The following is a 27253-nucleotide window of genomic DNA, read 5'->3' as shown; positions in this document are numbered from 1 at the left end:
AACTTATGTAGTCTCCCAATTGAGGCTGCATGATGTTTTTTAGGAGAAGATTCCATATATCTAAAATATGATAAAGGAAGATATCTTTATATTTTTTAGGCCATTTTTTCATACATTCTTTTGTTTTCATATAGTCTGGTGTTAATATACCAAAGTATAATTTTAAAAAATTAAAAATATGTTTAAGGCCTTAGTCCAGAGATAAAAGTAAATCTTGTTTATATTATGTAAATTAAGGGAGAAAGTCAGTAGTCCTCCTTCGTACAAAGTATATTAGAATGTGCTAGATGCTATAAGTGTCTCGTTTTAATCCGTTCTATTTTCTGCTTTAACTGAAGAAAAAGATCATTTGAAAAAGATCTAGAAAATACTTAGGTAAAGATATGACTCCTAAGGGCAGAAAATATTCACTTGACTACAACTTTGCTTTTAACTCTAAGTCTAAATATACCTGAACTAATCAGTAAACTAGTAAAAACTAAGTCATTATTTTAAAATTAGCTAGCTGCAATTAAAAAATTTACAGGTTAAGAGGAACTAATTTTTGTCCTGTTGTAAATTGTGTCTTGGTTCAGTTTAAGCATCAAGTATTTGAATATCTACCAGATGCACAGCACCAGGCTAGTGGTGTAGCAAATATGCAGCAGCATATGATTCTGACTTCCCTCATGAAGGTTTATGCTATGGTTGAGATTGGAGACAGGAAAGGTTTAAATGAGGTGAGGATTAAGAACTGGCCTTTAAAAAAAGCTAGATTAGGAATTTGAGTGGTTGAAGGGCAAAGGGGTGACATTTTATAATGAACAGAGTGAGAAAGAATAAGGCATATTTAAGATGGAAGTAAACTGATTTCTACAGAGTTACGTAGATATGGAGCCATGTTCCAAACTCGGCTTGTTATAAAAACTATATCCTTTAAGTACAGAAGGTTTGTACAAATACTACACTTGATCTTAGCAAAAAGGCCAAGAAGCGATGGAAGGTTTGTGCAGAAAATTGATTGAAGAAGCTTGATCTCATGATCATATATATAGTAAATGAGTTGGAGGTAGGAGAAAATATTGGAGGATAAAGAACCTTATTAAGGAATAGCATTATAGCTCACACAGTGAGTATATTTCTCCTACTAAGGGAAATAAGCAAATAAACTCTCTAGCCTTTTGGTTGACAAATGAGGGTATGAAAAACAGAATAAAAAACCAAATGAAGGTTATCATAGGACAAATATTCTTTATTTAAATAAATAAAAACATGTTAAGATGGCAATAATGACGGTAGTTGTTACCTAAAACCTGAGTTAGGATTTTCCCAAAGTTTTAAAAAAGGTTTAATAGTACATCTTCTGTCTGCTGTCTTTTCATCCACAACCTCTCCATCAGTTTTTCTGACCTATGGGTAGAAAGAGAACATTGAGGTAGTACCATTTTGATAGCAAGTGTTTTTATGGAGGACCTAAGCTTGATATGTGTTAGTAGCATTTCAAATAGAGTTTCAGACAGCTCTTTCTCCAAATTCTGATTTAAAACTATCAGGACATTTCCTGAATTCTATTGTGGGGGGAAGAAGATTTTAGAATAGAATATATGATTTATTTTTTAAAGAAGAAAAATTGTCTAAGAATCTCTGAAGATTTAGAATACAGTATTTGTGTTATTGGTAAAAACTACATTAATATATTAAGTACTCTGTTAATATATGTTAAAACTATGGTATTAGTTTAAAAAGTTAATCTACCTTTTCTCCAGGACTTATGATTGTTAGGATGTTTAAAATCCATAGTCTCTTTTTTTATGTCTCTTGAGTCACTGTAAGGGATGACCGAAAGAAGAAAGTTGGTTGGAAACCAAAACTACAGAATTAGTCTAGTTAACCAGTTCCAGGAGATTAAAGTAACTATCAAAAATAGTTGACATTACTAAATATCAGAGTAGGACTTATTGATTTTGTGTTAGCTTCTGTTTTATATAGTTCCTCTGTACCTTCCCTTCTTCTTGTGTATGTCATGGGTAACTCCATTGTTGGCTCCTCTAACTGCTGGATGTTCCCTTCAGGCTTGTTTGGTGGGGATCCTGACCTGGTTCATGTTCAGTATACTAATTCTTTCCCTTTCATCATTTTAAGAATTGGTTTTTCATTCCTTGAAATTCTTACACAGAATCAAGAACCTAGTGTAATCAAGTCCTTGATGGATTAAAGTCCTAAGTGGAGTCTTAGAAGGAGAAATGGGAGTACTCAGAGCTCACGAATACAACTCTTTTAAAATTTATAATTGAAGCTTAGGTATCTGCTATGCCTATACTTAGTGGCCATCTCACTTTGAGTGTCCAACTTAAAGGTATTTTGTTCTCTCTTCTAATAACTTCTATAATATGATTTATCTTACCTTTCACAAACCAGCATTTTGGGAGCAAATGTCTTCAGAACAAACGAAGGAGAATGATGTGTGTTATCTAGAATGGAGGAAAGGAGGAAGAAGTAAAACATGTACTAAGCATTTTTATATTGTTGCAGAGGCTAGCTGGCAGCAGAGATTTGAGTCTCCTTTTCACAGTTGTTACTGGGAAGTAGCTGCTCTGCCCAGAGGCTACGTTCCCACAACCTTTACATTTAGGTATGGTCATGTGACTAGTTTTGTCAATGGAATGTGAGTCAAGTTTTCTCTTTTGGGCTGACAGGGTTAAGAGGCAACTACACCTTCTCCATTCTCTCTTTTTGACAGCTTGAGAAGCTAAGTGTGAAAGGTGACAGTTGCAAGATGAAAAGAGCCTGTGTTCTCAAATCACCACCCCCACCAAATACTTGCACTGGGATTGTATATGAGGAAATTTCTGTTGTATTAAACCATGATATTAATACAGTCTGGACTTTATCTGTTAAAGGAGCTTGCATTCCTCTAACATACAAAATCTTAATTTATTATTAATCTACATGACGAAGCAGATATTTTTCCTTTTATAGATGAGGAAGATGTGTTTGCGAAGTAACTTTCCTTTAGGCCAGAGCAGGTATTGAACCTAGATCTGATTGAAATCTCGTGAGTTCTCTATTATAACATGTTGCATCTTAGAGAAAGGGTATTACTTGAGATAGGATAAATCCCAGTCTTCCACATTACAAGTTTCGGTTTAAAACCATTAATTTTGTTTATGAACAAGTGATCAAGTATAGGTAAGATAAGAAGACTCTTTTAATTGTCATAAGTGAATTTAGATTTTAATTAGATTCCTTTTTACTGGGTTGCCCCTCCAGAGACAGATGAATTCTCAGATTTACTATTTTGATTGTTTTGGTGAAAGATTTTGTGGGAGGAATAGCAAGATAATTATTCAGAGCTGCAGTACTTATTAGCTATGAAGGACTTAGGATCCAAGCCTTCATTTATGACTGTGTTCACCATTTCGCCCTTGCTCACCTATGTTCCAGATGTCAGAGTCAGGTATCTGATTGGGAATGCTAGGAAGTTTTTCATTTGGCTTCAAATTTGGAGAAATAACCTTTGGAAGATTAAATGGCTCTGAAATAAAGCAGACCAGAAGTTATAGAAGCAGAGTAGAAATGTGCTTTTGTTTTTCATTCCTCTCATTTGGGTAAGACTTCCATAACTATGAAATATGGAGATTATGGAGCAATAGATCTTGATGCCCCCCAAATAAAAAAAAAAAACAACTTACCTTCATTGATGGCAGGTCTACTGAGACAGTTAGCCTCATGTTCCTTGAGGTTTTTCATTGGGACTACATGACAAGCGTTATATTTGCAGTTAGCCATCTTTTTAGCTATTTTTGGATTTTTCTAAAAGGAAAAGTTCTCATTAAATGGCTATTAAGTTTGCCTGTATCCCACCCTCCATTCCTTTCTAGAAATGCTGAAGACTTACCATGTTCCAACATTAAGAACTGCTAGGTGCTATGGTCAGAAACTTGTTCTTTTTTTTAAAAAAAGTCTTTAACTTTTTGTATTCTGAACTAATTTTTCTCCCTCCAGTGACTTAATGGTTCTTATGAGGAAAACTTACCTTTCTACATGAGGCCAGGTGGTACTGTAACCTGCTAGCTGGCATCCTGTGGTTTGGGTCATAAGGACATATTTCTAAGGCTTCTTGCTCCATGAGGCCTAAACAGCAGAAACCATGGGTTGGCAGAGAAAATATTGCCATTTAAGATCAGATGGTCTTGACACAGACCTATTTTCTGTTCTCAAAAGAAGAGTGGTATGAAAGATATGATAACAAAAGCAATAGCTTAGCCAGTAGATAATAGAAGAAATTAACTGCTTATGTACCTTGGAAGACCGAAAACTAACATTTGTACATATTTTCAGTTTTATAGGTTGTTTTAAATAGAGTGTTTTTCCCCCAAGCAGAGTAATAAACAGGGAGGACTCCTTAGTAAACTCACAGTACTGAGGTAAGATGAAATTTTAACACCATAAGCTTGAGTGCTGGAGAAAGCAGGGTTGGGGCAGCTGATTCTTTTACTGTTCAGCATTGCTCCCTTCCATCTCTTCTCCAAACCTGTCTAAATTAAGCTCTTTGCCAGACAAAGATGCTACTTGTCGGATAGATCAGCATAGCTACTTTTGGGGAGAGCAGATCAAAGAGTGAACAGTAAGTAGCATGTTCAAGTTCAGACTACTTTATAATTATCTGAGAATGCTAGTCTGAAGTCACTAAAGTTGTAGGTATTAACATATGAAGGCTCCCAGAAGTGAACTAAGAATATATCATATCAAATCTGCTGCATTTTACTGCCAATAGGAGGCCTACTTTCCCTTATGGCTAGCTGTCTTTAGATATCCTAGCAAACATTCACTTCGATGACTCCCAAGTTTCCAGGCAACAGCTACAGCTGAGATTTCTGCAAAGCAGGGGCAGCATAGTCTGATAAGGGTGAAAAAGAAGATCCAGGCAGACTGGCATAAGCAGCAGGGATAGAAAAGTGCATAGAACTGTTCGTTTCAATTATGCTTTGCATCATGCCTAGGGCATGGAGGAAGGGCCCAGAACTAGACTGTTAAATGCCAGATTTTCCTGAGGGCATTTAGGTGATTAAGTCCAGGGATTTAGACTTAGGTACCTTTCAAGAACACAAGCCAGGGTGGTTCTTTAAAGCTTACACTGCATATTAATGATTATATTAGAGCCATGAACACTAAAAGCTGCAATATAATCCAATATTGTACGCAGTTATCTTTAGATTCTTCAACATAATGGGAAAAGAGCTTTAATACCTAAATGTGGTCCTCAGATAACCCCAAACCCTTATTTTAGTCAGCAGCCTAGAAAAGTATCAAGTTTGACCAGGTTGATAAGGCCTGGTCTTAATAAACAAAAATGTTTCAGAATAGATAGGGAGAATTGACAACTCTGGATTATTCACCTAACTATTGATAGCTGAATATCCAAGTAGGGAGGCCAAGACTATAATGAAGTCCATTTGGTTTAATACATGTTAGCTTTGGCGAGATCTTGATGCTACCTTGACACTAAGGGATCTTGAGACCTACCTTATTCTTGAAGCATTTCTCTCAAGAGTCCAAAGGAAAGTGTCACTTGAAGATGGAAACAATTCTTCTGTAAGGCAAATAGCCGAAATTTAAGGAGAGAGAAAGCACAATACCTTTCAGTCAAGTGATATGAATCAACTTTCTGCTCAGGCTACTCAATTCCTCTTCTCCCACCGTATGTTCTATGGTTTTTCAGAGGTTGGAAGTTTTTGATGTTACAGTTAAGTCTTGGAGAAGTGGTTCTCTTGTGTATGAGAAACAGTGAGTGCTTTTCAAGTGACAGATCCTTTGACCCCACTCCAGAACTACTGGGTTAGAATCTTCACGAATGGAGTCTGGCTAACTGTGGCTGTAAAAGAGTTCCACAGAGGATTCTGATTTGTAGCTAGGGTTACTAGGTCCTGTTCTGGGGTAATTAAACTACCTTTAGATGGGCTCCTTCTGTTTCCAGGAGGAACTGCCACGTGATCTCTTTGATGCATTTTCTCTAAAAACTACCAGTCGGCATGATTAATCGCATTTTTAAACCTGGCCTTTTTCTTTACGGAGTGCCAAATAGAATTCCACAGAAAGCAACAAGCTCATATACACTCGAAAAATAAAAAAAAAGTACTTTATTGTTGGCATTCCTAATTCAATGCACAGGTCTTGAGCCAAATGTTCATGCATGCCACATAATTTAATCATTTCCATAGTTGTATGAGGAATGACCACCATTTCATAGATTAGGAAACCAACTCGGTGGTGATAGCCTAAAGTTACAAAGCTAGTACGTGTTTGAGTACCATTATTATTTGAAGTAATACATGTAAAACACCTATAAAAGTACCTGGTATATAGTAAATAGCTAGGTCATCACTTTATATGCAGTGACTTATTTAATACTTAAGATAGCCTTATGAGATAGGAATATTAACAATTTCATCTTCATTTTACAGACAGGGAAACTGGTTTGTAAAACTGAGCTGGTAAGTGATCAAGTTGGGATGTGAATTCAAGCTATCTGGCTCTAGAACCTGGGCTCTTAGAATTTAAATTATAAATTTAAATTATATTTTCAAACATACCTGAGTACAGTGGCTGTTTGAACCCAAAGTTCTGTCTGATGCCAAAATTTAGGCTTTTCTCATATACCAAGTACAGGTAAACAAGTGTTTTCAGGCTCCAGCAATCTTACAGTTCAGTGGGGGTGGCAGTATAATATGAAATGGGAAATTAAAGGTGGACCCTAATTTTGATGTAAAGTATTGGTATAGACAAGTGTGTAGGAGTTCAGCAAAGCCTGGACTTGGGACTATATTTGAGCTAGATCTAGAAGATTGACTAGATTTGAATCAGCAAGATGGAAAGCATGTATAGGTGAGAAAGGCAGAAATGAATATAGCATATACACAGAAGACTGAGAACATAGTCCCTACTGGGTAGGGAAGTACATATTGGGAGACAGTAGAAAATAAGATTGTCTTGGTATGGAGAGTCTTCAGCACAATTTTCAGGATGAGGATAAGAAATGCAAGTGAGGAAGATTCAATAGAACTATGCTAACCTGTAAGAAGGCTGCTCAGCTTCCTAGATGTTGGTATCTTACTGCCTACTCTTTATTTTCTCCCAACAAGATGAAAGACCAGTAGAAATCCCACAAATCTCTTTAGTAGAGCCTGGGTTTTTTTTGATAACAGCAGGTGATTCAGATCTTCAGGACCGGTATCATCTAATGCCAGGCGCATAGCTTTCTAAGGACACAACACACAAAATAAACTGGAAGGCAGATTCTGTTTTCCAGAAATGCAAATTTTCCCTTAGAGATGTTTGAAATTTCATGTGTTAAGCATTGACATCTTGTTTTGTTAAAAAAATACTTTATCTTGGGAGCAAACATATTAAGTTTCTTAAATAGTAATGCTAGTCAGCTCCCCGCTCCCTATGTCCCAGGATATACTGGGACATTGTTAGAGCCCTGGAAATGGAAAGTGGCAATGTTTGAAAAGTGGGGAAAAAGCATTGGAAAGGAGGTAGCTATGAAGACAACTCTGTTTATTTTAGAATTTTTCTGAGGACTGTCTGCCTTGAAAGACAATTGAAAGTGAGTTGGTTTTCTCGAGTTAGGGAGTTATAGCTTGGTTGGAATGGCAAGAATATTTTAGTGCTAAAATTCACCCAGTCTTCTAAGATTAAAGTCTATTAATTTCCCTTTGTTAATTTTCAGTTAATTTGGTTCTCTTCATGGGGCCTATTTCCCAATTTAGTCTTAATGATTCAACAAATAAACTAGCATATTTATTGAGTGGCTACTGTGTCCAGGAGGTGGTGTTCTAGATCAGCATTTCTTAATACATGTCTGATGGAACACTTGCACCAAAACCCCCTAGGGTTCTTATAAATGCAGACTTCTAGAACCCAATGCAGACCTACCAACCCAAATCTCAGGAGATAGGGATTGATCTCAGTTTCATAAACACCTTTTAGAATCAATTTACTAGAGCAGTGATTCTCAAACTTGAGAGTGCTTTGGAAACACTTCAAGACTTGTTAAAATGGAGTGCTGGATCCTACTCCAGAGTTTTGGATTCATTAGGTCTGTGGTGAGTCTGATAATTTGTATGTCTATAAAGTTTCCAGGTAATGCTTGTGACTACACTTTGAGAATCACTGTACTAGAGCATTGTGAGGGATATAAAGAAGTAGTAGATACAATTCTTATCGTTAAGGAGCTTATGATGTAGTTGGGGGAGATAAGACATATATTTAAAAATATGACAAGGAGTACGTTGACATTGGATGGGGTAATTAGGTGGAGCTGGGACTTAATCTGGACCCTAAAAGATGGATGGGCCTAAGGTTCAGGAGACAATAACATAGGCATTCTTGATGGGGATATAAAAGAGAGATAGTATAAAGGTGTATGGGGGTGTGGTGGCCAATAGAACTTTATATAGGACACTAGCGGAGGGGTAAGGCCGAAAGGGTTGGTGCCAGACTGTGAAGAGCCTTGAAGCCTATCTCTCTCACCTGCCTCCGCCCATTTCAGTTTTAGTCCACCCATTTTACAGTCTTAGCTGCATAGCTAGAAAGAGGAAGTCTCCCCTGCTGAGTGTGCAGCACAAGAGGAAGCACAAGAGGATTCTGAGGGCCTCAAAGCTGTAATGACTGCATTTACCCATGAGCCAATTGTAAAGGCAACAGGAAGACCAGCGCACCAACCAGGCTGAGTTCCTCCACCCAGAGGGTGTCACCACCCAAGCTGAAAGTGTTTGGGGAGATCAGGCATTGCTATCTGGATGCTCGGCTCTCTTGGTGGCCATCATGTCTTTGACCTCTGCCTACCAGCATAAATTAGCAGAAAAGCTCACTATCCTGAATGATCGAGGTCAGGGGGTTCTCATCCGTATGTATAACATCAAGAAGGTAAGCATGAGCAACTGGACTAGCACTAATTATTCTGGCAATACAGATAGGGAACTCTGAGGCTGGCAGGTCCAGCAGTTAGACTTTCTCCTCTTTCCTGCTGGCTTAACTGGCCTTCAGTCACTTGGATTTCATAGGCAAAGCAAGAAACAAGGCTTTTTTTTAGGGCTTCCCCTTTCTATGTATGATTCTCACCCCAATGAGGAAATCTGCTTTCTGCTGGGATCGGGGTAAGGGTGGGTGGTAAATAATTGTGTTCCGAGTCACTTGGATAGTGGTCTGGAGTCTAGAATTCTGGGTCTTATTGTTTATTGCTGACTGCCCACACTGTGAATCAGATATTCAAAGCTGAGTCTCAGCAAAAACTTCCATACAAGTACTTCCCAAAAAGGAAAAAATAGGTTTAATATTTACATTTAAAAAAAAGGGTAGATGCCTTGCGAAGTACTTAGAGTCTGAGACGGTTCATGTTGTATTTGTGTGTTTAGGATAGGAACTGTGGAATTGAGAGGAGCTGGTGGTAGAGGGAGTAAAGAGATAAAGACGGGTGTGAGTGGGGAGCTTCTGGAAGAGAAAATAGTGGACTTGGGGAGGGAATTTTGTGCATTTTTTAATAAAACAAATCACCAGGAACATGGTTTCTCTGTCCCCATGTCTCCTGTAAATGCTCTTTGGATTGATTTACTTATATAATGGACATTATTATGACACTGAGTCTCCCACAAAGTCTTACTGCTGAGCAGCTGCTTTTCTTACTCCTTCCGGCTTCAGCTGAGGGGTGGGGAAAGCTTCCTCTTTGTGCTGGGGCCAAGCAGACATTAAGCTTTACATGGCAAGACAAGATACCTGGGTTATTTAGCTGTTTTGATAGTTGGCTTAATGTCCTTGAACTTGTTCCTGACCCACTCTTATACTTTTATGATGAATTCCCAGATTTCCTTTCCTTAAGAGAGATTGTGTGAGAATGAATGATGCAGGAAGAGGTATGTTTCTGAGGGGCAAGAGAAAAGATTGAAATATAGTGTGGTTTATCTGTGCAGACATGTTCAGACTCCAAAGCCAAGCCACCTTTTTTACTGGAAAAGTCCATGGAATCATCTCTCAAGTACATCAACAAGAAATTTCCTAACATAGATGTCCGGAACAGTACGGTGAGAATGAGGTCCCTTTTCTCTCCTTCTCTGAAATAACTCTATGCTTAAACGGCTCACACTCTCCTCTTTCGACTGCTTTTCTTTGAACTTGGCAGAGAATGAAGGCCTCCTTTAGTTTTCCTAGGCTCGATCACAGGGCTTTAGGTTGTTGGAGGCTTGAAAATTCTGAGATAAAATGGGAAGCCGGAGCAAGCATTGCCCCTTTTTCCATTACAAGATTCATAAGCTGTCTTTGAAGAGAGATAGCTCTATCAACCTAGCAGGGTGCATATAATTGTTGTTGTTCCTGGTTCCCACTCAGTGTTTTTCCTTGCTAATTATCTTAGAATTATGTGTCTGATGGGATATCCCTTACGTCTTCCTTATGAAATGTTAGCACTAGATTTCTCACTATTTTACCTGTAACATCTCATTCTGCTTCTTTTGACTTTGGTAAACCTCTAAGGAACTTGAAATCCCCTCTCTTTTAGAATTCTGTATCTAGTCAGAATCACATGCAACAATCCTACCTCCTAGATAATTTCCTCTGTTTAAAGATCTTTAGAGCATTGAAGATTTTCCAGCTTCCTCTGTCAGTGTATTTCAATGCTCTTTAAGAATGTTTTAGGCATAACTCCTATTCTTCTTGGGTTATTTTGATGACTTGTCTTCTTATTTTTAAAAATTTGTTTTATGTTTCTCTCAGCAACAGTTAGGACCAGTACATCGGGAAAAAGCTGAGATAATTAGATTCCTCACCAACTACTACCAGTCATTTGTGGATGTCATGGAATTTCGGGTAAGCTCTCTCTAGCCAATGTCCCCAGTGTAGGCATTGTCCTTCTGAGGCTATTCCATCTTTGATAAATGTTCATTTATGTTGCTTAATATTGTTTCTTGAAAAAATAAAATGTACTAATATAAGGATATCTAAGTTGTATTGTTAAATGAAAATAAGTTGCAGAATAGTATATGATACAATTATATATATATTTTAAAAGATCCATAAACTTATATACTACACATAGTGTTAGTATATACATAGGAAAGATTTGAAATATTATACATTAAACTGAAAAATAACTACCTTTAAGAATGTATTATGATTGGCTTTACTTTCTTAAGCTATATATTTTTATATTATTTGAGTTAAAATTTTAAATATTATTCCCCAATACTTTATTACAAATTTACTGAAAACTTCCAAGAGTATTATATTGAATATTGTTCTACTCTTCTACTGGATTTTTTAATTGTTAGTATTTTGTCACATTTGTTTATCTTTATTTTTGTGCCTGAACCATTTGAGTTAGTTGCAGACATCGTGATGTTTCCCTTCCTCAATACTTTAGCATACATCTGCTAAGAACATTTTCTTACATAATCCTAATACAATTATCATATTCAGGAAATGTAAAATTGCTACAATATTATTAGTTAATATGGAGTCCATATTCATATTCCTCTAGTTGTCTCAAAGATCATACATTGAATTTGTCATGTCTCTTTAGTCTTTAGTCTAGAATAGTTTCCAGCCTTTTTTTGTCTTTCACAACACTGACCTTTTTGAAGAGTCCAGACTATTATTTTTTTTTCAGACTATTATTTTTGAGCATATCCCTCAATTTGGATTTGTCTGACTGTTAACTGTGTTTGGTAGCAACACTACATGAATAATATTTTATTTCAGTTCTATTTTTTATTTTTATTTTTTTATTATTTATTATTATTTACGCCTACAGCACCTGATCTTCCTAGGTGGTCTCCCATCCAAATGCTAACCAGGCCTGACCCTGCTTAGCTTCCGAGATCAGACATTGGGCTTGTTCAGGGTGGCATGGCCGTAGACCATGGACCATGGCTCCACTGGGGTGTGAACCCAGGACCTTCTGTGTGTAAAGCAGATGTGCTAACCGCTACACTATGGAACCATGTCCATATCTGAGTTTTAAACAATGAGCATGTATTATTTTTGTAAATGTAAACAACCTAAAATTATTTAGTACAATATTTTTACAGTGACAGACTGATGATGTGTTTCAAAAATCTTAAAAGTACATACTTTTTAATGTGCAATTTGACTTCTAGAAGTTTGTCTTAAGGAAACGATAAAATAAAAGCACGAAGGTATATGTATAAGAATATACTTTGTTGCATTATTTTTGATGTGACAACTTGATAATTGATATATCCAGTTTGGTTAAATGGTCAGTATATGTCTATAAATGAATCCAGCTGTTAAAACAGCTGTTAAAAATAATATATATCTATATTAATTGGCATGGAAAAATGTTCTTCACATGTTCTTTAGTGTAAAAGCAAATTACATACAGCTTAATATAAGACATAAAATGTCCCTAAAATGTATATTTATATAGATAAACATGCATATACAGATGATTAGAACTTCTGGTTGGTGGGATTATAAGTGGTTTTAAAAACTAATTAAAATTATGCTGGTCTGTATTTTTTTTTTGGCAATGAACATGTATTATTAAAGCATTCAAGAAATAAGACAAATTTTAGCTATCTGAGCAATCCAAGTTTGTGTTGGTATTACAATATTTCTTCAGATGATGCAGGAGCATGGGATCCTGCCTTGGGTACCCTGCATCTACCCTAGAGAGCTAATTCAGGCCATTCATCAGATCACACAATGAAGGGAGAAGTGGGAAAAGGAAGACTGTAAGGTCTGTAGAATGGTCAGGACAAAGGTTAATAATCTTGGAATTGAGAGTAGTGATTAGGAAGAAGGTAGGCAATAGCGGAGGTAGTAGAAAGAATGCTAAAAGCATATAAAAAAAGGCCTCTTACTAGGAAAGTTGGGGTCCAACAGAGATTTTAGGACACTTTCTGGTTGCTGCAGTGGTAAAGTCTGAGCCCAAGGTGTTTGGTGCAGCTCATTTAGGGCAGGAAGGGACATAGAGACACTGGAGGTGTATTGTGCGTTGTAAAGTAGATAGGCTCTGAATCCAACAGACCTGGTTTCAGATCTCAGCTTTACCACTTACAAGATGTATGACTTTAGACAAGAAACTCTTAGAATCTCAGTTTCTTTATCTATAAAATGGGGGAAATAAGATTTACTATATGGGATATTTGTGGGAATTAAATGAAATAATGCATGTAAAACATCTAGCTCAGTGTTTAGCATATAGTAAAGTAATAGGACATCAAATGTTAATTCCATTTCCTTCTGATTTTTGTCTTTAGAGTAAAAGACAAAAATAGTGATATTGGCTGTGTAAGTGGCTAAAAGTGAACCTCAGCTATATTTCATGAGAACTGGGTTGCATGAAGGAATTGTTGAAGGACCTTCTCAGCAAATGAGGCAGCATAGACCTAGACAGAGGACTAGAAGTCATGCAGTATAGAGGGAAGGTCATGGGCTCTGGGTTCTAATTCTGATACTATTTATGCCTTACCAGCTTTGTGATCTTGGTCAAGTTTCTTAACCGCTCTTTTTTTTGTTTCCCTATATGTGTATTTAGATAAAGCCTTTTTGGGAAGATAATTTGGGAACATTTCTTCCCATACATTTTAAATAAGTTTGACAAATGCATACACCTGTATAACGACTACCACCGCATTCAAAGTATGGAAAATTTCCATCACCCCAAATGATCCCTGTACCTTTTTTTTTTTCCTGTCAGTCTCTACCTCCTCAACTCCTGGCCCCAGGCAACCTCTCATCTGCTTTCCAGATTAGATTTTTTTTTTTTCTTAGAGGTTCATATAATTAGAATTTATAAAGCATGTATTCTTTTGTGTCTGGCTTCTTTCACTCAGCATAAAGATTTTGAAATTTATTTATGTGGTTTCATGTATCTGTGATTCATTTCCTATTTTTGCTGAGTACTATTCCATCGTATGGGTACAATTTGTTTATCTGTTTACCTGCTAATGGACATCTGGGTTCTATACAGTTTTTGGCCTTTACGTGAGTTGCTATAAACATTTGAGTATAAATCATTGTGGGGGCATATTTTTTATTTCACTTAGGTAAGTAATCTAGAAGTTGAATTATAAATCATATGGTATGTGTATGTTTAATTTTATAAGAAACTGCCAAACTTTTTCCCAATGTGATTGTTCCATTTTTCCCTCCCATCAGTAATATATTAGTGTTCCATTTGCTCTACATACCAGGTTGTTAAACTGGTTTACATGAAGGTTGGGGCAGGCTGGAGGGTGGCTGCTGATGGGAGAAGGAGGTGTCCACAATAAAACTGCATATTTATGTAGGTAAAATTATGTGGAATGAGTGTTAAATAAAGTATATGCAAGTTACTTAGTAAGAACTTAGCACATAACAGGTGGTCAGTAAATAGGAACACATAGAAAGTTGGGTTGTTTTCCCATTTGTAATTTCTGAGAACAGCACCTGGAATCCAAGAACAGACTGACTTTGGGACTCATCAATAAAAATGGGTCAGATTTTTGTCATTTTAGAAACAGCCTTTCAAATGACCTTTATTTTGTAGCTTTTTTTTTTTTTTTTGTGGAGAACGGGGGCACCAGCATGATAAGATCAGGGAGAGTGTGCGTAATATAGTAGTGACATGTACCTGTTTAAACAAGGGCATTTGGCAAGGTAAGCACATAGGGGCTTACTGATGGCTTATGGAGGAGGAAGGTCCTCTATTCAGCAATGCCTCCCTTACGTTACTCAGTGGCTTCATAGGACTGATAAGGGAGAAGACCATTCCCTTCAAATTCTAGTAGTACAAGTCATCTTCTCTTTATTCTTTATTCACTCTCATCTCCAATTCTGCCCCTAGGATCATGTATATGAACTTCTCAACACCATTGATGCCTGCCAGTGCCATTTTGATATTGTAAGATTCTTTGCAATTCTCTTCCATCCATAGAAAATGTCTCAGTTGGAACTGTGTGGGGTGGGGTGGGATTGGAGGAATAGCTATTCCTCCAGGACTATATAATATATAATAATATATGTAATATACTACAGAATAAATGAATGGCTATTCATTCAAGGACTATAATTCTTTTGTTAAAAAGTCCTAAAATTAAAGTGTGTTTACACATGAAGCAGATCAGCAATGTGATTTATTTAATACAAAAATTACATAAAAATGTTATTTTACTTCCTCCAACCCCTAAATGCTACCTTATTTTCCTAGCCTCCTTGTAACTTTAGCTCACTTTTGGCCCCTAATTTTTATTCCAATTTTCTCCTAAATTTTCAATCCTGTGAGTTCCTTCTTCTAAATAGATCCTTTTCAGAGTCTATTTAGCACTGCCTGGAATTGTTGGGATAGTAAAGCTTAATTTGGCCTCGTTGCTCTTGGGTTCCTATGTATTTTCCTTGTAGAGTCTCAACTTTGACTTCACTCGGAGTTACCTGGACTTGATTGTAACTTACACCTCAGTTATTTTACTTCTGTCACGGATTGAGGATCGACGGGTACTAATTGGCGTGTACAACTGTGCCCATGAGATGACGCACGGACATACGTGAGTTAAGGGGAATAAGAGATGAAGAATCTCATACATGGTGCTATGAGTAGGGGGTGGACACAAAGGAAATAGATACCATACTTTCTCATATGAGAACTTATAATCTACCTGATGACCCAGGCAGGCAAAATAAAATGACTTAGAATATTTGTGAGGGCATACACAGCAAGTGTATCTTTATATATAGTTAACTCTTAAATATCTGCTAGTGACGTATCACCTAGTTTGCATTGTTTCTGATCAGTTTTTAATCTTAGATTGGCTTTCCCTCTGCCTTTCAGGTTATTGCAAAAGGCAATTTTTTTTTTTTTTTTAGAATTGGTAGGAATGATGTTAGCAAGGTAAAACCATTAGAGGTAAGCAATGTATGATAATACATTTGAAGTCAAATATAAATGGATTTTGGATTATCTGCAATTCTGTGCTCTTCCATTAGTGAAAATAAAAGTAAGGGCTGAAAAAAATGAAGTCCAGAGGGATAAGAGTAGGCTGTGGCACATTGTTCTATGCATGATGTGTACTTCAGTGTGTCTACGTGAATGCCTAGGCACATACATATATATCCTTTTGGGTTGTATATTTCCTTTTGGGTTGTATACAGATTTGGGTCCAGGCATATTACTTGATTTACAACTAATCAACATGAATTTATAGAATACCTATCATGTGTCCAATTCTATTTTGGGTGCTAATGAGGAAGAAACTTTCATGGACCTGCTCAAAATTATGTGGTTCTATCTAACCATAGCTTAATATACCTGGGCCTGGAATGCGTTATCTATATATGTAATTCATAGTTTAGTATGTATACTTTTGTAGATGATAAAGAATGCCAGCCTATGCACACATCTTTATCCTATGTGCAAACAAGAGCATTTACATCATGATTAAGGGAAGCCTGTAATTCCTCTTTCCTATGCTTTCTTCCAGTGACTCCAGTTTTGCCCGTCTGGCTCAGATGATCTTGGAGTATGACCATCCTCTGAAGAAGCTGACAGAGGAATTTGGGCCTCACACTAAGGCAAGTTCCCTGACAGAGTAGGGAATTCATCAGGCCGAAGTATATTTTCATCATCATTGACATTAAAGATTCATTTGTTTTCCCCACAGGCTGTGAGTGGAGCCCTTCTCTCTTTGTATTTTCTCTTCCTCAGAAGGAACCATGGCGCTGATCAGTGGCGCAATGCCCAACTTCTAAGTCTCATCAGCACACCCCCTGCCATGATTAACCCTGTTAATTCAGACACAGTGAGTTCCCTCTTTCTACTTTCATTGGAGCCTTCTCTTTGTCAAGGTTATCTCTGGGAAGGATGCTTCTTTCAGGAAAAATCAATTCTAAGAATGTTTTAGCTCTCAGCCTCTAAATTGATCATCTCTTGTAGCTAAAAAAAAAAAAAAAAATTCTGGTTGGGTTGGATCTATTTGGACCAGGTTTAGTGTGTGCCTGCCCATAGAAGGAATTTAGTAAATGGATGAAAGTGAGTTGTTAGGCACCTATTCAGCCCTGTGGGAACCTGAGCATAGGCATCGATTAATTCGTAAATGTTTTTATTTAACTACTGTGGGTCCAATGTCCTCCTTCAAAGAACTTACAGTTTAGTAGGGAAGATATGCCATGTAGTCATAAAAATACAGCTGGTGGTACAAGATGAATGAGGATTGCTAACCGAGTGATTAATCTTTTAAGTGGTAAAAGAATCTGAAGGAGAGAGAAATCATGAGAAGGTTTTGAATGTTGCTCTCCTGTTATTAAAAGTATCTGAACTGTTGAAGAGAAGTTAAATTAAACCTTTTGTTTGTCCTGACTTTCATACCAAGCTCCTTTCCTTTTTCTCAGCTATATTCTTTTTCCTCAATTCACTTCCAATGCTTCACCTCCATAAATGGCAGGTTTCCCAGATGTTGGCTTATCAAAGTACTGTAATCCAGTCTGGTAAAATAAAAGTTGGTTTTGGTACTCACATTCTAGCTTGACTACTGGTCTTTAGGGGAAGACCAGTTAAATAACCACTTCATCACCTCAGTCTCCCTTCCCACAGATGGCCTGTGAGTACCTGTCTGTGGAAGTGATGGAGCGCTGGATTATCAGTAAGTTTTGTGGGACAGGCGGAAAGAGACAGAGCAGCATGTTACATGGGTAGCAGGTTCTGAAATCTTCTTCTGTACTGTTTTACCCACTTGCAGTTGGGTTTCTTCTTTGTCATGGATGCCTCAACTCCAATAACCAGTGCCAGAAGCTGTGGAAGCTGTGTCTGCAGGGTTCCCTGTACATCACCCTCATCCGGGAGGATGTGCTACAGGTGCACAAGGTCACCGAGGATCTGTTTAGCAGTTTGAAAGGGTGAGACGTGAGAGCAAATCTCATTTTCTTTTGGGATTTTTAGCTCCTCCTCACATCCTTTTTCAATCTCCATGAGTGTCCCAAGTATGAATAGTAAGGATTAATTCTAATTATTGAAAAAATATTTATTGAATACCTACATTTACTAGGCACTTCACTGGATTTTGGGGAGGTAACCAAAATCTGGAGCCAGACTACCTGGGTCTGAATTCTAGCCATACCACTTACCGGCTGTGATTTTCGGCAAAGTACTTCTTTATTCCATACCTTGATTTCCTTATCTATAAGATGGGGATAATAATAGTACTTCTCTGTGACCTAGGGTTGTTATGAAGAATGAAAGACTATTTATAAAGCACATAGAAAAGTGTGGTACCTTGTAAGTGCAATATATGTGCTTATTAAATAAGAAAAGACAATCTGCTTTCAAGGAGCTTACAAATTGGGGAAAATAGACAAACTGTTGTGATATAGGAAGAGATTATGATGTATAAACACAAAATGCTATGGAAGCATTTAGAAGGACACTTAAACTAGCCTTGGAGGATCCAGAAAAACTTGGAGACAGATCTGAAGAATTAAACAAATGAATTGTGTGTGTGTGTGTGTGTGTGTGTGTGTGTGTGTGTGTGTGTGTGTGTAGTTGTGCGAAGGCAAAAATGTTGCTTAGGGCAGAGAAGGATATTCTGGGCAGAGAAACTATCAAGATTTTGAGGCGAGAGGGAGTATGTCAAGTTCTAAGAAATGTATGTAGTTCAGTGCATGGGCAGCTGGGTCATAAAAGTGGGGTTGTTGAGACAGATTTAGAGAGGTAATTGGGGCCCTGTATGTCCTATCCTATGGAGTTTGAACCTGTCCTAAAAAGAGTAGAGGTCATTGAGTCATTTCAAACAGGGGAGTGACATGAACATATTTGCATTTTTAGAAAAAAAAATCACTCTGGCTGCAGGGAAGAAAGGAGATTAGATGCACAAAAGCAGAAGCAGAGGTTAAATAAGTAAATTAGGAGGAACTGAGGATGAAGTCAAGGTTTCTGGTATGGATACTTGATATTCCTTAAGATAGAGAATAAAAGCAAATTTGTGGGGGAAAGATTGTAAATTAGTTTTGAGCAGGTTGAATTTGAAGTATCTGTAGGACACTGAAGATAGGTGCATGTTAGACCTTTTACTTTGTGGTTCTGGAATTTAGAAGTGAGATCTGGATTCAGATAAAGATTAGTGAAATGGTAATCAAAGCCATAGGAGTAATGAGGTTGCTCAAGGAGAACATGTAGAGTGAGAAGAGACTTGGACAGAACCTCTGGGAATACTGATACTTAAGGGCCAGCAGAAGCAGAGAAATCAGTGAGGGATGTTGAGAAGAAGAGAGAAAGCAGAAGTGAGGAAGACAACACTCCAAGAAGGAAGGACTGCTTATCCATGTTCGATGATGTTGAGAGGTCAAATAAATGAGGACTGAAAAATGTTTATTGGATTCAATTATACAGATGGTCTTAGCACCCTTCTTCTGAACAACTTCAGAAGTTGAAAGCTTGGTTGCAGTGGGTTTAGGTGCAAATGGCAAATAAGAAATTTAATGGGTAATACTTTCAAGAAGTTTAACTGTGAAGGGAAGAATAGAGAGAGCACTACAAAGAGAAAGAGGTGTGGGATTAAGAAAAGGGTCAAATACCTTTATTATTTTTTATAGTTGCAAAACTAACATCCAGAAATGTCAAAAACACAAAGTGGAAGTTGACTGCAATCTCCTCTCCCAGAATAGTTTGTTGTATGCCTTCCAGATGCTTGTGTTTATATATAAACATGTAAAGGTGTGCATGTATTTTCAACCTTATATAGGCAATTTTTAAAAAGCAGTGGATCTACATTCTACATTATGTTCTGCAGTTTGCTTTTTTTTTTCCTTACTGTATTTTGGATAGATTTGTATATTAGCCAATAGAGACTTATTATTTTTAACAGTGAAATAGTCTTTCATTATGTGGTTGTAACATAATTTATTTACCCAATACCCTATTGATGGATATTTGACCTGTTTATACTCTTAAAAAACATAATTACAAATGCTGTAATGAACATCCTTAGATATATATCTTTGTGAACATTTCTATAGGGTAATCTCAGAAGTGGAATTGCTGAGGTAAAGGATATGCCTTATTTCTAATTTTAATAGCTTACCAAATTGCCCTCTAAACAACTATATTATCAACGGTTTATGGGAATATTTGTTCTTCATATTCTCAACATCTGGATATTATTATAAAAGAAATCATTGCCAGAATTAAGAGCGAGTAATCTAAGATTAATGAAATTTGAAGATATAGGAGGTGGATTTGGAGCTATAGAATTCTATATCTATATATCTAGATAGAGATATAGAAAAACTTTCTAATGATTATTCCTTTTAAGGAATGGAGGGGATGTTTGAAGAGTGTACAGTTCCCCGTCACTAAGAATGACTAACATCTAAGATTTATAGTTTAGGGAGTCTTTGACATAAATGATCTAATTTAATCTTCACAATACTTATAAGTAGATATAGGTATTAATATATATTTTTTTATAAATGAGAAAATGGAGGCTCAGTCTCGATGTTATCAGTTAAGAGGTGGAATTAGGAAATAATTCCAGATTCTTCAACTCTTCAATTCTCTTTCCATCATACCATGTAGAGGTTGAAATAATTATCTGCCAGTGGAGTTAAATCCTGATTTAATTAAGACACTTTCCAACTCTAAATTTCTTTGATTCTGTGCTAAGTTCAATATGGGAGTGGTTTGGTGAAGGGAAATGAAAGGTTATAAAGTTCAACTAATGTGATAGCAATAGTGATGCAGGACAAGAGGGGACAGATATAAGGAACATAGAAAGCAAAGAGCCTAAGATAATATGGTACGAGTCACTCATAGAAAAAAAAGAGGTCTTGTGAGGAAAGTCAAATATTACAGACAAACCAGGAATAATGAAAAGACTATTTAATTTGGTGATTCGAAAGTTCACATTGGCCTTAGCAGGAGCAATTTGTTTAGTGTCAAAGGCCTTTGGGTTTCAAGGGTCTGTGAAAAGTGAAGTAAAAAGACCATAGGTGTCTCTTTGGAGGAGTTTCATGGTGTGGGAGAACAGGCAAAGTTTAATAGATTGTCATGGTCAAGTAAGGGTCTTTTTAGAATAAGGAAGGCTTTGAACTGCTTTGTTGGGAGAAGAGAATAAGCCAGTGGAGAGGGAGAGATTAAAGTGACAAAGGGATAACTGATAAATTAAATTCTAAGAGGTGAGGGGTGAGAATAGGACCCCAGGTAGAGCTGGAGTAACTATTTTACTTGAGAGCTGGGCCTGTGTCATATTTATGCACTGCTTCTTTTATTTCCCTCAAACCTGGAAGAGAACTTTGGCTTGAAGATGTCAAGGCAGGAGCACAGGATGAGAAGTCTAGTCCCAGCTTTGCCATTAAAATCCTATGTGACCTTAAGCAAGTCATCCCCCACCCCCCAGGTATTATTTCCTTCATCTGCAAAATAATGAAGAGAACTGAATGGTCTCTACGCTCTATGAATCTCTTATTAATAGGCCAGGCCAAAGTGAAAAGTAGGGTTTAGAAAGATCCTGAGGGCTTCCCATGCTCCCCCAGGCTGTAGTTTGTAATCTCTGAGAACTCAGAAGGTGGGACAAGACCTCTAACCAATGATTTGACCAACCCTGTTGTGTTTGTGTCAATCTTTAGGTATGGCAAACGAGTGGCAGACATAAAGGAAAGCAAGGAACATGTAATTGCGAACAGGTAAAGGTGGGGAACAGGTTCTCCGAGAGGGGATGGAATAGGAATCGCTCCTAACCTTTGTTCTCTCCTAAGCCACCTCTAGTTTCTGTACAGCCAGCCTTATTGCCTCAACCTAAGAACTTGCTGCTGCTCTGCAGATTCTTGTGTTTTCTCACAAAGTCTAAATGTAGAATTGAGCGTTTCTCTGCCTGACACCCCTTCTTAAATTCAGCTCTCTTCTGTGCTGCCTTTGGAAGATTTTTAAGGGTGAGAGAGGCCATGTTCTCTAGTTTCCATGTTCTTTTCTCAGTGGCCAGTTTCACTGTCAACGACGCCAATTTCTTCGGATGGCAGTGAAGGAGCTGGTAACCGTGTTAACAGATGAACCAGGACTACTGGGTCCCAAGGCAAGAGAATGAAATGTTGGGAGGGTGATGATGATAAAAGACTCTATGTGGGGGGTGACTTGGCATTCATGAATTTTTGCATTTCTGAGTCTTCCGATATCTGTTTGTATATGGATATGCTAATTCCCTTGAATCTTCTTGAAGTATCCCAAACTTTTTGTATCTCTTTTTTGAGCATTATCATAGCATATCATGTATTTTGGCTATTTGTATACTTGCTTTATGCTCTATTTAAGTGTGAACTAATGGAAGACAGAATTTGCTTTTTTTTAAATCACATAAATACCTAGTAAATATTTCTAAAATTTAATTTGATAGGGAGGAAAGATTATTGACTGTGAGCTAATGCCAATATATGTACATGTCTGATTCTGTCACATAGTTTTTTGTGGATCTCTGTTTATTGTTGGTGTGGCTACAATTGTATATCTATATACATATTATCATGGTATAACAGTTTTCTGTGTGCTTTGAAATCTATTTTTTAAAATCTATTTTTAAAGTTGAAAATTCTCATAGTTCCTGTCCTCTCCTTAGGTCCTTTATGCTTTCATGGCCCTGTCTTTCATTCGTGATGAGGTCACCTGGCTGGTTCGCCACACAGAAAATGTCACCAAGACAAAGACACCTGAGGACTATGTTGACTCGTTAGTACCTGACATAGTTAAGAATCTTGACCTCACATGGGCTGGGAAAAGGGACAGGGAGGCATTACATGACCTCAGGAGGTTGCAGTTTCTGCCCTGTTATCATTCTCTTTGTCTCAGTTCATATTTCTAATCTCATACATCTCTCTCTTGTCATCCTTGACTTTGTAGGAGCATTGCAGAACTGCTTTTCTTGTTGGAAGAGATTAGGGCTCTTGTCCGAAGACATGTCAAAGTGATACAGCAATACCACATTCAGTACCTGGCCAGATTTGATGCTCTTGTGCTCAGTGACATCATTCAAGTATGTTTAATTAATCATGCTTTGGAAATTTCAGGGTGATCCCTGGTCATTTTACCCTGGAGAATACTCTGGCTGAATTTCAAAAAGTCCGATTTTCCCCGCTACATTTGTTAAAAGCAAAAAAAAAAAGACTAATAATCTTGGCAATCTCCCCGCAACCCAGCCACCCACCCCAAAATGAAGCTACATAGAAATAGGAGAGAAAAATAAAGAGAAATTAAGTGTTAGCATGGCAGGGGACCCAGGAGGTTTCCTCCATCTCTGGCTTGGCTCTTTCTGTGTCACTTAGCAGTTCTTTCTACCTTCATACACTGATTGCATGTTGCCCACTTGACAGTAATTCCAGCTTCTCTCTTAGAACCTGTCTGTGTGTCCTGAGGAGGAGTCCATCATCATGTCCTCATTCGTCAGTACTCTCTCCTCTCTGAATCTCAAACAAGGTAACTGGAGGAAGTAGAGGAGGCAGGGGATATGCGAAGGTGAACATCATTTTTTTTTTTTTTCCAGAATTGTTGATCTCTTGAGCCAGGGAATGGGACAGATAACTTTGAAGAGATCCTACCATTCTATGCAGTTGGATATAGGGTGCTGCTTTATTGTTTCCTTTCAAACTCCTGTTTTTCTTGCAGTTGATAATGGAGACAAATTTGAATTCTCTGGATTGAGGCTGGACTGGTTCCGCCTACAGGTAGGTCTGTCCTGTTAATGGCCCCCCATTCTGAGGTTCTTCCTCCCCCACAATCCCTTCTCCTTTTATCTCCTAAGCTCTGCTGTATGGAGTGATTCAACATTGAAAACTGCTAAGTAGACAGGAAAAACTCCAGCCAAACTGTAGCCCCAAGACTGTTTTTTCCCCATTTATCTTGTTTTTCTCTACCCTTTTTCAAACTGCAACCACAGGCATACACCAGTGTGGCTAAGGCTCCTCTGCACCTGCATGAGAACCCTGACTTAGCCAAGGTGATGAACCTCATTGTCTTTCATTCTCGAATGATGGACTCAGTAGAGAAAATGCTGGTGGAAACTTCTGACTTGTCTACTTTCTGGTATGTCCTGATAAGGTACTCTTTATCAATTCACCTGATCTCTTGCACAGCCTCTGCGGAGGATTGTAATTCCCCCAGATGAATGAAAAAGTCATGTGTTTTTTTGAGATCTCCTTAAAGGCAGACACTCGAACTTTATAGTTCACTCATTCCAGCTGCTGCCAAGTGGTAGGAATTTGAAGTTGATGCCCTTTTGTTCTGGCTTTCTTTAGGAAAGCCATTTGGACTTTACACAGCCTTCTCTTCTCTGGGATAATTCATCAATACATGTTTTCCTCACTGTTATCTTTGGGACTTCCTTTTATTCTTGAGACATTGTGATTTGGAAAAGACATGCAAAACTTGGGGGCTTAGTGGGGAGAACTGAAAATAATTGAGAGGACTGGAGAATAGGGCCTTTGTAGAATAAAAATCAGTTTGTCTTCCTTAGTATCATTCAGCATTTATTAAATGACCACCGTTGTACGTAACTCTACCCTTTGAGGGGTCAAAAAACTACATAGTATGTTGTTTCTGTTCTCTATATTGAATATAGTTGGGGATGTATAACATCCACATATGAAAGGGACATCAACATAATACTGGCAGATGTAAGAACGTGTAAAAAGAGTTTATGATATTGAAAGGATACAGGATTGAGGAAAGATCAGCCTCATGAAATTAATCTGAGAAAGTTTTCTGGAGCCTGAATGTTCAATTTTAGGAGTAATATGAGTTAGCAGTACTGAAGGACTTCTATATTAGGGGGAATGGCCCAAATCATGCAAAGGTTCTGAGGAAGGAATAGCAAATTTTGTGCAAGGAAAGGGAAGAAGATTATCACTAAACTTCCTTAGGGTCCAGTATAAAAGTCTTAAGGGTAACATTTCTTGAGTTCCTGTCTACCTTAAGAATAGGAAACTTAAGAAGGGAGTGGTGAATATCAACAAATATTTGTTGAAAGAATGAATATTCTCTCCATTTAAAAGGGACTAGCTCCTAAACCTTGGTTTTAAGTCTCCTTCCCTTTTATCTTCAGCTTTCATCTCCGTACCTTTGAGAAGATGTTTGCTACGACCCTGGAGGAACCTACCATGTTGCGTTATGCCATTGCCTTCCCCCTGATTTGTGCTCACTTTGTCCACTGCACTCATGAGATGTGCCCAGAGGAAGTGAGTACTCTGAGCTCCAAACTCTGTCATCTCTCTAATCACATCTCTTTTCTATTCCCTCAAAACACAATTCTAAGGGTTTACTTTGATCCTGAGAAGGGCATAAACATAGGTATATGATATGAGTCCCTAAATGTCTCAGTTTTGTGTAAACTGTGTCCTCCCTCTGGTTCTCAGATTCTTCTGTAGAAGGAGTGGGTAGCTCAGGCCAGGGGAGCAGAGCAGTATTATGAAGAAGTGGCTGTCTTGAGGGTGATAATTTTTTCTACGATTCCTCTTTTCCAAAGTACCCCCATCTGAAGAACCATGGCCTTCATCACTGCAACTCCTTCCTGGAAGAGCTGGCTAAGCAGACCAGTAACTGTGTCCTGGAGATCTGCGCTGAGCAGCGAAACTTGAGTGAGCAGGTAGGCTCAGTCCTCTGTTTGTTTTCTCTTTGCCATCCTTCAGTGCCTACCTGTTTATCTACCTTTGTCTTCCTCTCAAATGCCTAGTTCTCTAAACCCTTTCTCTTAAGTAGGGCTAGAGCTTTCGTGTACTTGAGTTTATGGCAGGATTCTTTTCTTAGTATGGTCCCTTAAGTCTTTACTCCTTTAGAACTAGATAGAGGTGTCTAAAAATACTTATTTGAACAGCTGCACTCCAACAAAATCTGTGCTCTCATTTGAAGAGTTCTGAGAGATGAGTTAACTTTCTAGTTTACTTCCCCTCTTCTCACTGCCCTGTGCACACAGTGTTAGGACAGTGGCCCCCAGATCACCTGTCTTTTCTCACCTTTCTGTCTATCTGCATCTTAATCTGTGGCTGTCTGAACATTTTTAGGCACCTCCCCTGTGTTTATCCTCAAGCCTGCTTTCTTGTTTTTGTCTTCCACGCCCCTCCCCTTTTTTGACTGACTCACAGCACCTGGTCATGATTAGCTCAACCTAAATTTCAGAAAATTCGAAAATGAGGAAATTGTTCTGCTGTTGCCCTGGAGTCTTTTAGGTTACTCAGATTAACTCACCCCTTCCTGGATTTGAGTCAGGCTTTGAAGCAACTTTGGTAGACAGGGAGCCTGGTTGTGTCTGTGTGCGTGTGTGTATACAAACGCATAGTTATATTATTACTTAACCTTTCCATTTCCTCATACGTGAAGTGGGGATAAAATAGTTTTTTTTCATAGAGGTATCATAAAGATTAAATAAAATAAAGTACGTTATGTATTTGGTATATAACTCTCAATAGATGTTAGGTATTATATTACTTATTTGGTACTTACTGGGTGCTAAGCTGGGTTTTGGGATAGGATCCCAGAAAGAAGGTACACAGCCTCTGCCCTAGGGGAATGTCCCATTTTAAGGGAAAAAAGAGTACAAACACATGTGTGGAAGACACTTAAATAATGTAAGGAAGATATGCAAATGAGTATAATTATGGGTATATTCATCACTCGGTTTGAATATCTACTACGTGCAAGGGACACAGTTAGAAATTTGCTCAGTGCTGAATCATGGATGACTAGACCATGATGTCCATAACTGTTTTCACACACACCAGAAGTTTTGCAAACAAATGAGTATTGGTCCCTCCAAAATTATCATTTTGAATAAATAATTAGTGATGTTGCCATTACTAATGGAGTTATACTTTTGGCACTACTTTCAGAGTCTACCACAGACACTTTAGCATAATTTCAAGGGTGACACATCTCTGTCCATTAAGTTAGACTTGACTTTTTTGAAACAGTAAGAGTTTGGACTTAAAAAAACAAAGTGTGACTATAAAGTAACACCATCAGTTTTCTCATGGCTCTTATGCTGCTCTAAGAGTAATTCCAAATGAGGTGTTTCCAGACATGCTCTGCACATACTCAGCAGCATTTGACTAAAAGGAGAGAATTCCAAGGTGATTACCTTAAAGGAGATAACCTGAATATATAAGTCTACTTTAGATTTTCTGTATGGCTAACTGGGGTATATCAATGAAGAGAAGAGATGCAGTATTGATGTTTAAAGTAACTAGCAAGAAATATATCTTATCTAAGAAAGAGAGAGAGAGAGAGAGAGAGAGAGAGAGAGAGAGAGAGAGAGAG

The 27253-nt window shown here is 37.7% G+C and overlaps 1 protein-coding gene and 1 pseudogene across 3 annotated transcripts in view; one reads left to right on the top strand and one right to left on the bottom strand.

Moving 5' to 3' along the window:
- Positions 1-813: 813 nt before the first annotated feature.
- Positions 814-977, bottom strand: LOC112478483 (annotated as a pseudogene).
- A 7745-nt stretch (positions 978-8722) lies between these two features.
- The window catches only part of NCKAP1L (NCK associated protein 1 like), a 37716-nt gene continuing 19185 nt past the window's right edge, over positions 8723-27253 (top strand). Inside the window, exons 1-18 of one of the 3 annotated variants that reach the window (XM_006904486.3) lie at positions 8723-8910; positions 9951-10061; positions 10756-10842; positions 14825-14881; positions 15379-15521; positions 16455-16545; positions 16635-16772; positions 17564-17612; positions 17709-17865; positions 21589-21645; positions 21935-22031; positions 22569-22678; positions 22850-22982; positions 23341-23422; positions 23612-23670; positions 23883-24028; positions 25047-25179; positions 25467-25586. In XM_006904486.3, coding sequence (XP_006904548.1) covers positions 8809-8910; positions 9951-10061; positions 10756-10842; positions 14825-14881; positions 15379-15521; positions 16455-16545; positions 16635-16772; positions 17564-17612; positions 17709-17865; positions 21589-21645; positions 21935-22031; positions 22569-22678; positions 22850-22982; positions 23341-23422; positions 23612-23670; positions 23883-24028; positions 25047-25179; positions 25467-25586 — 1872 coding nt within the window. In that variant the 5' untranslated portion in view covers positions 8723-8808. Of the gene's footprint in view, positions 8911-9363; positions 9458-9950; positions 10062-10749; positions 10843-14824; positions 14882-15378; positions 15522-16454; positions 16546-16634; positions 16773-17563; positions 17613-17708; positions 17866-21588; positions 21646-21934; positions 22032-22568; positions 22679-22849; positions 22983-23340; positions 23423-23611; positions 23671-23882; positions 24029-25046; positions 25180-25466; positions 25587-27253 lie in introns of those variants that run through there. The other 2 variants (XM_006904485.3, XM_025044963.1) reach the window with 2 other exon arrangements.

Source organism: Pteropus alecto, unplaced genomic scaffold (assembly GCF_000325575.1).
Source record: "Pteropus alecto unplaced genomic scaffold, ASM32557v1 scaffold220, whole genome shotgun sequence".
In the NCBI taxonomy this organism is placed as follows: Eukaryota; Metazoa; Chordata; class Mammalia; order Chiroptera; family Pteropodidae; genus Pteropus; species Pteropus alecto.
This window is presented reverse-complemented; position numbering and strand designations above follow the sequence as displayed.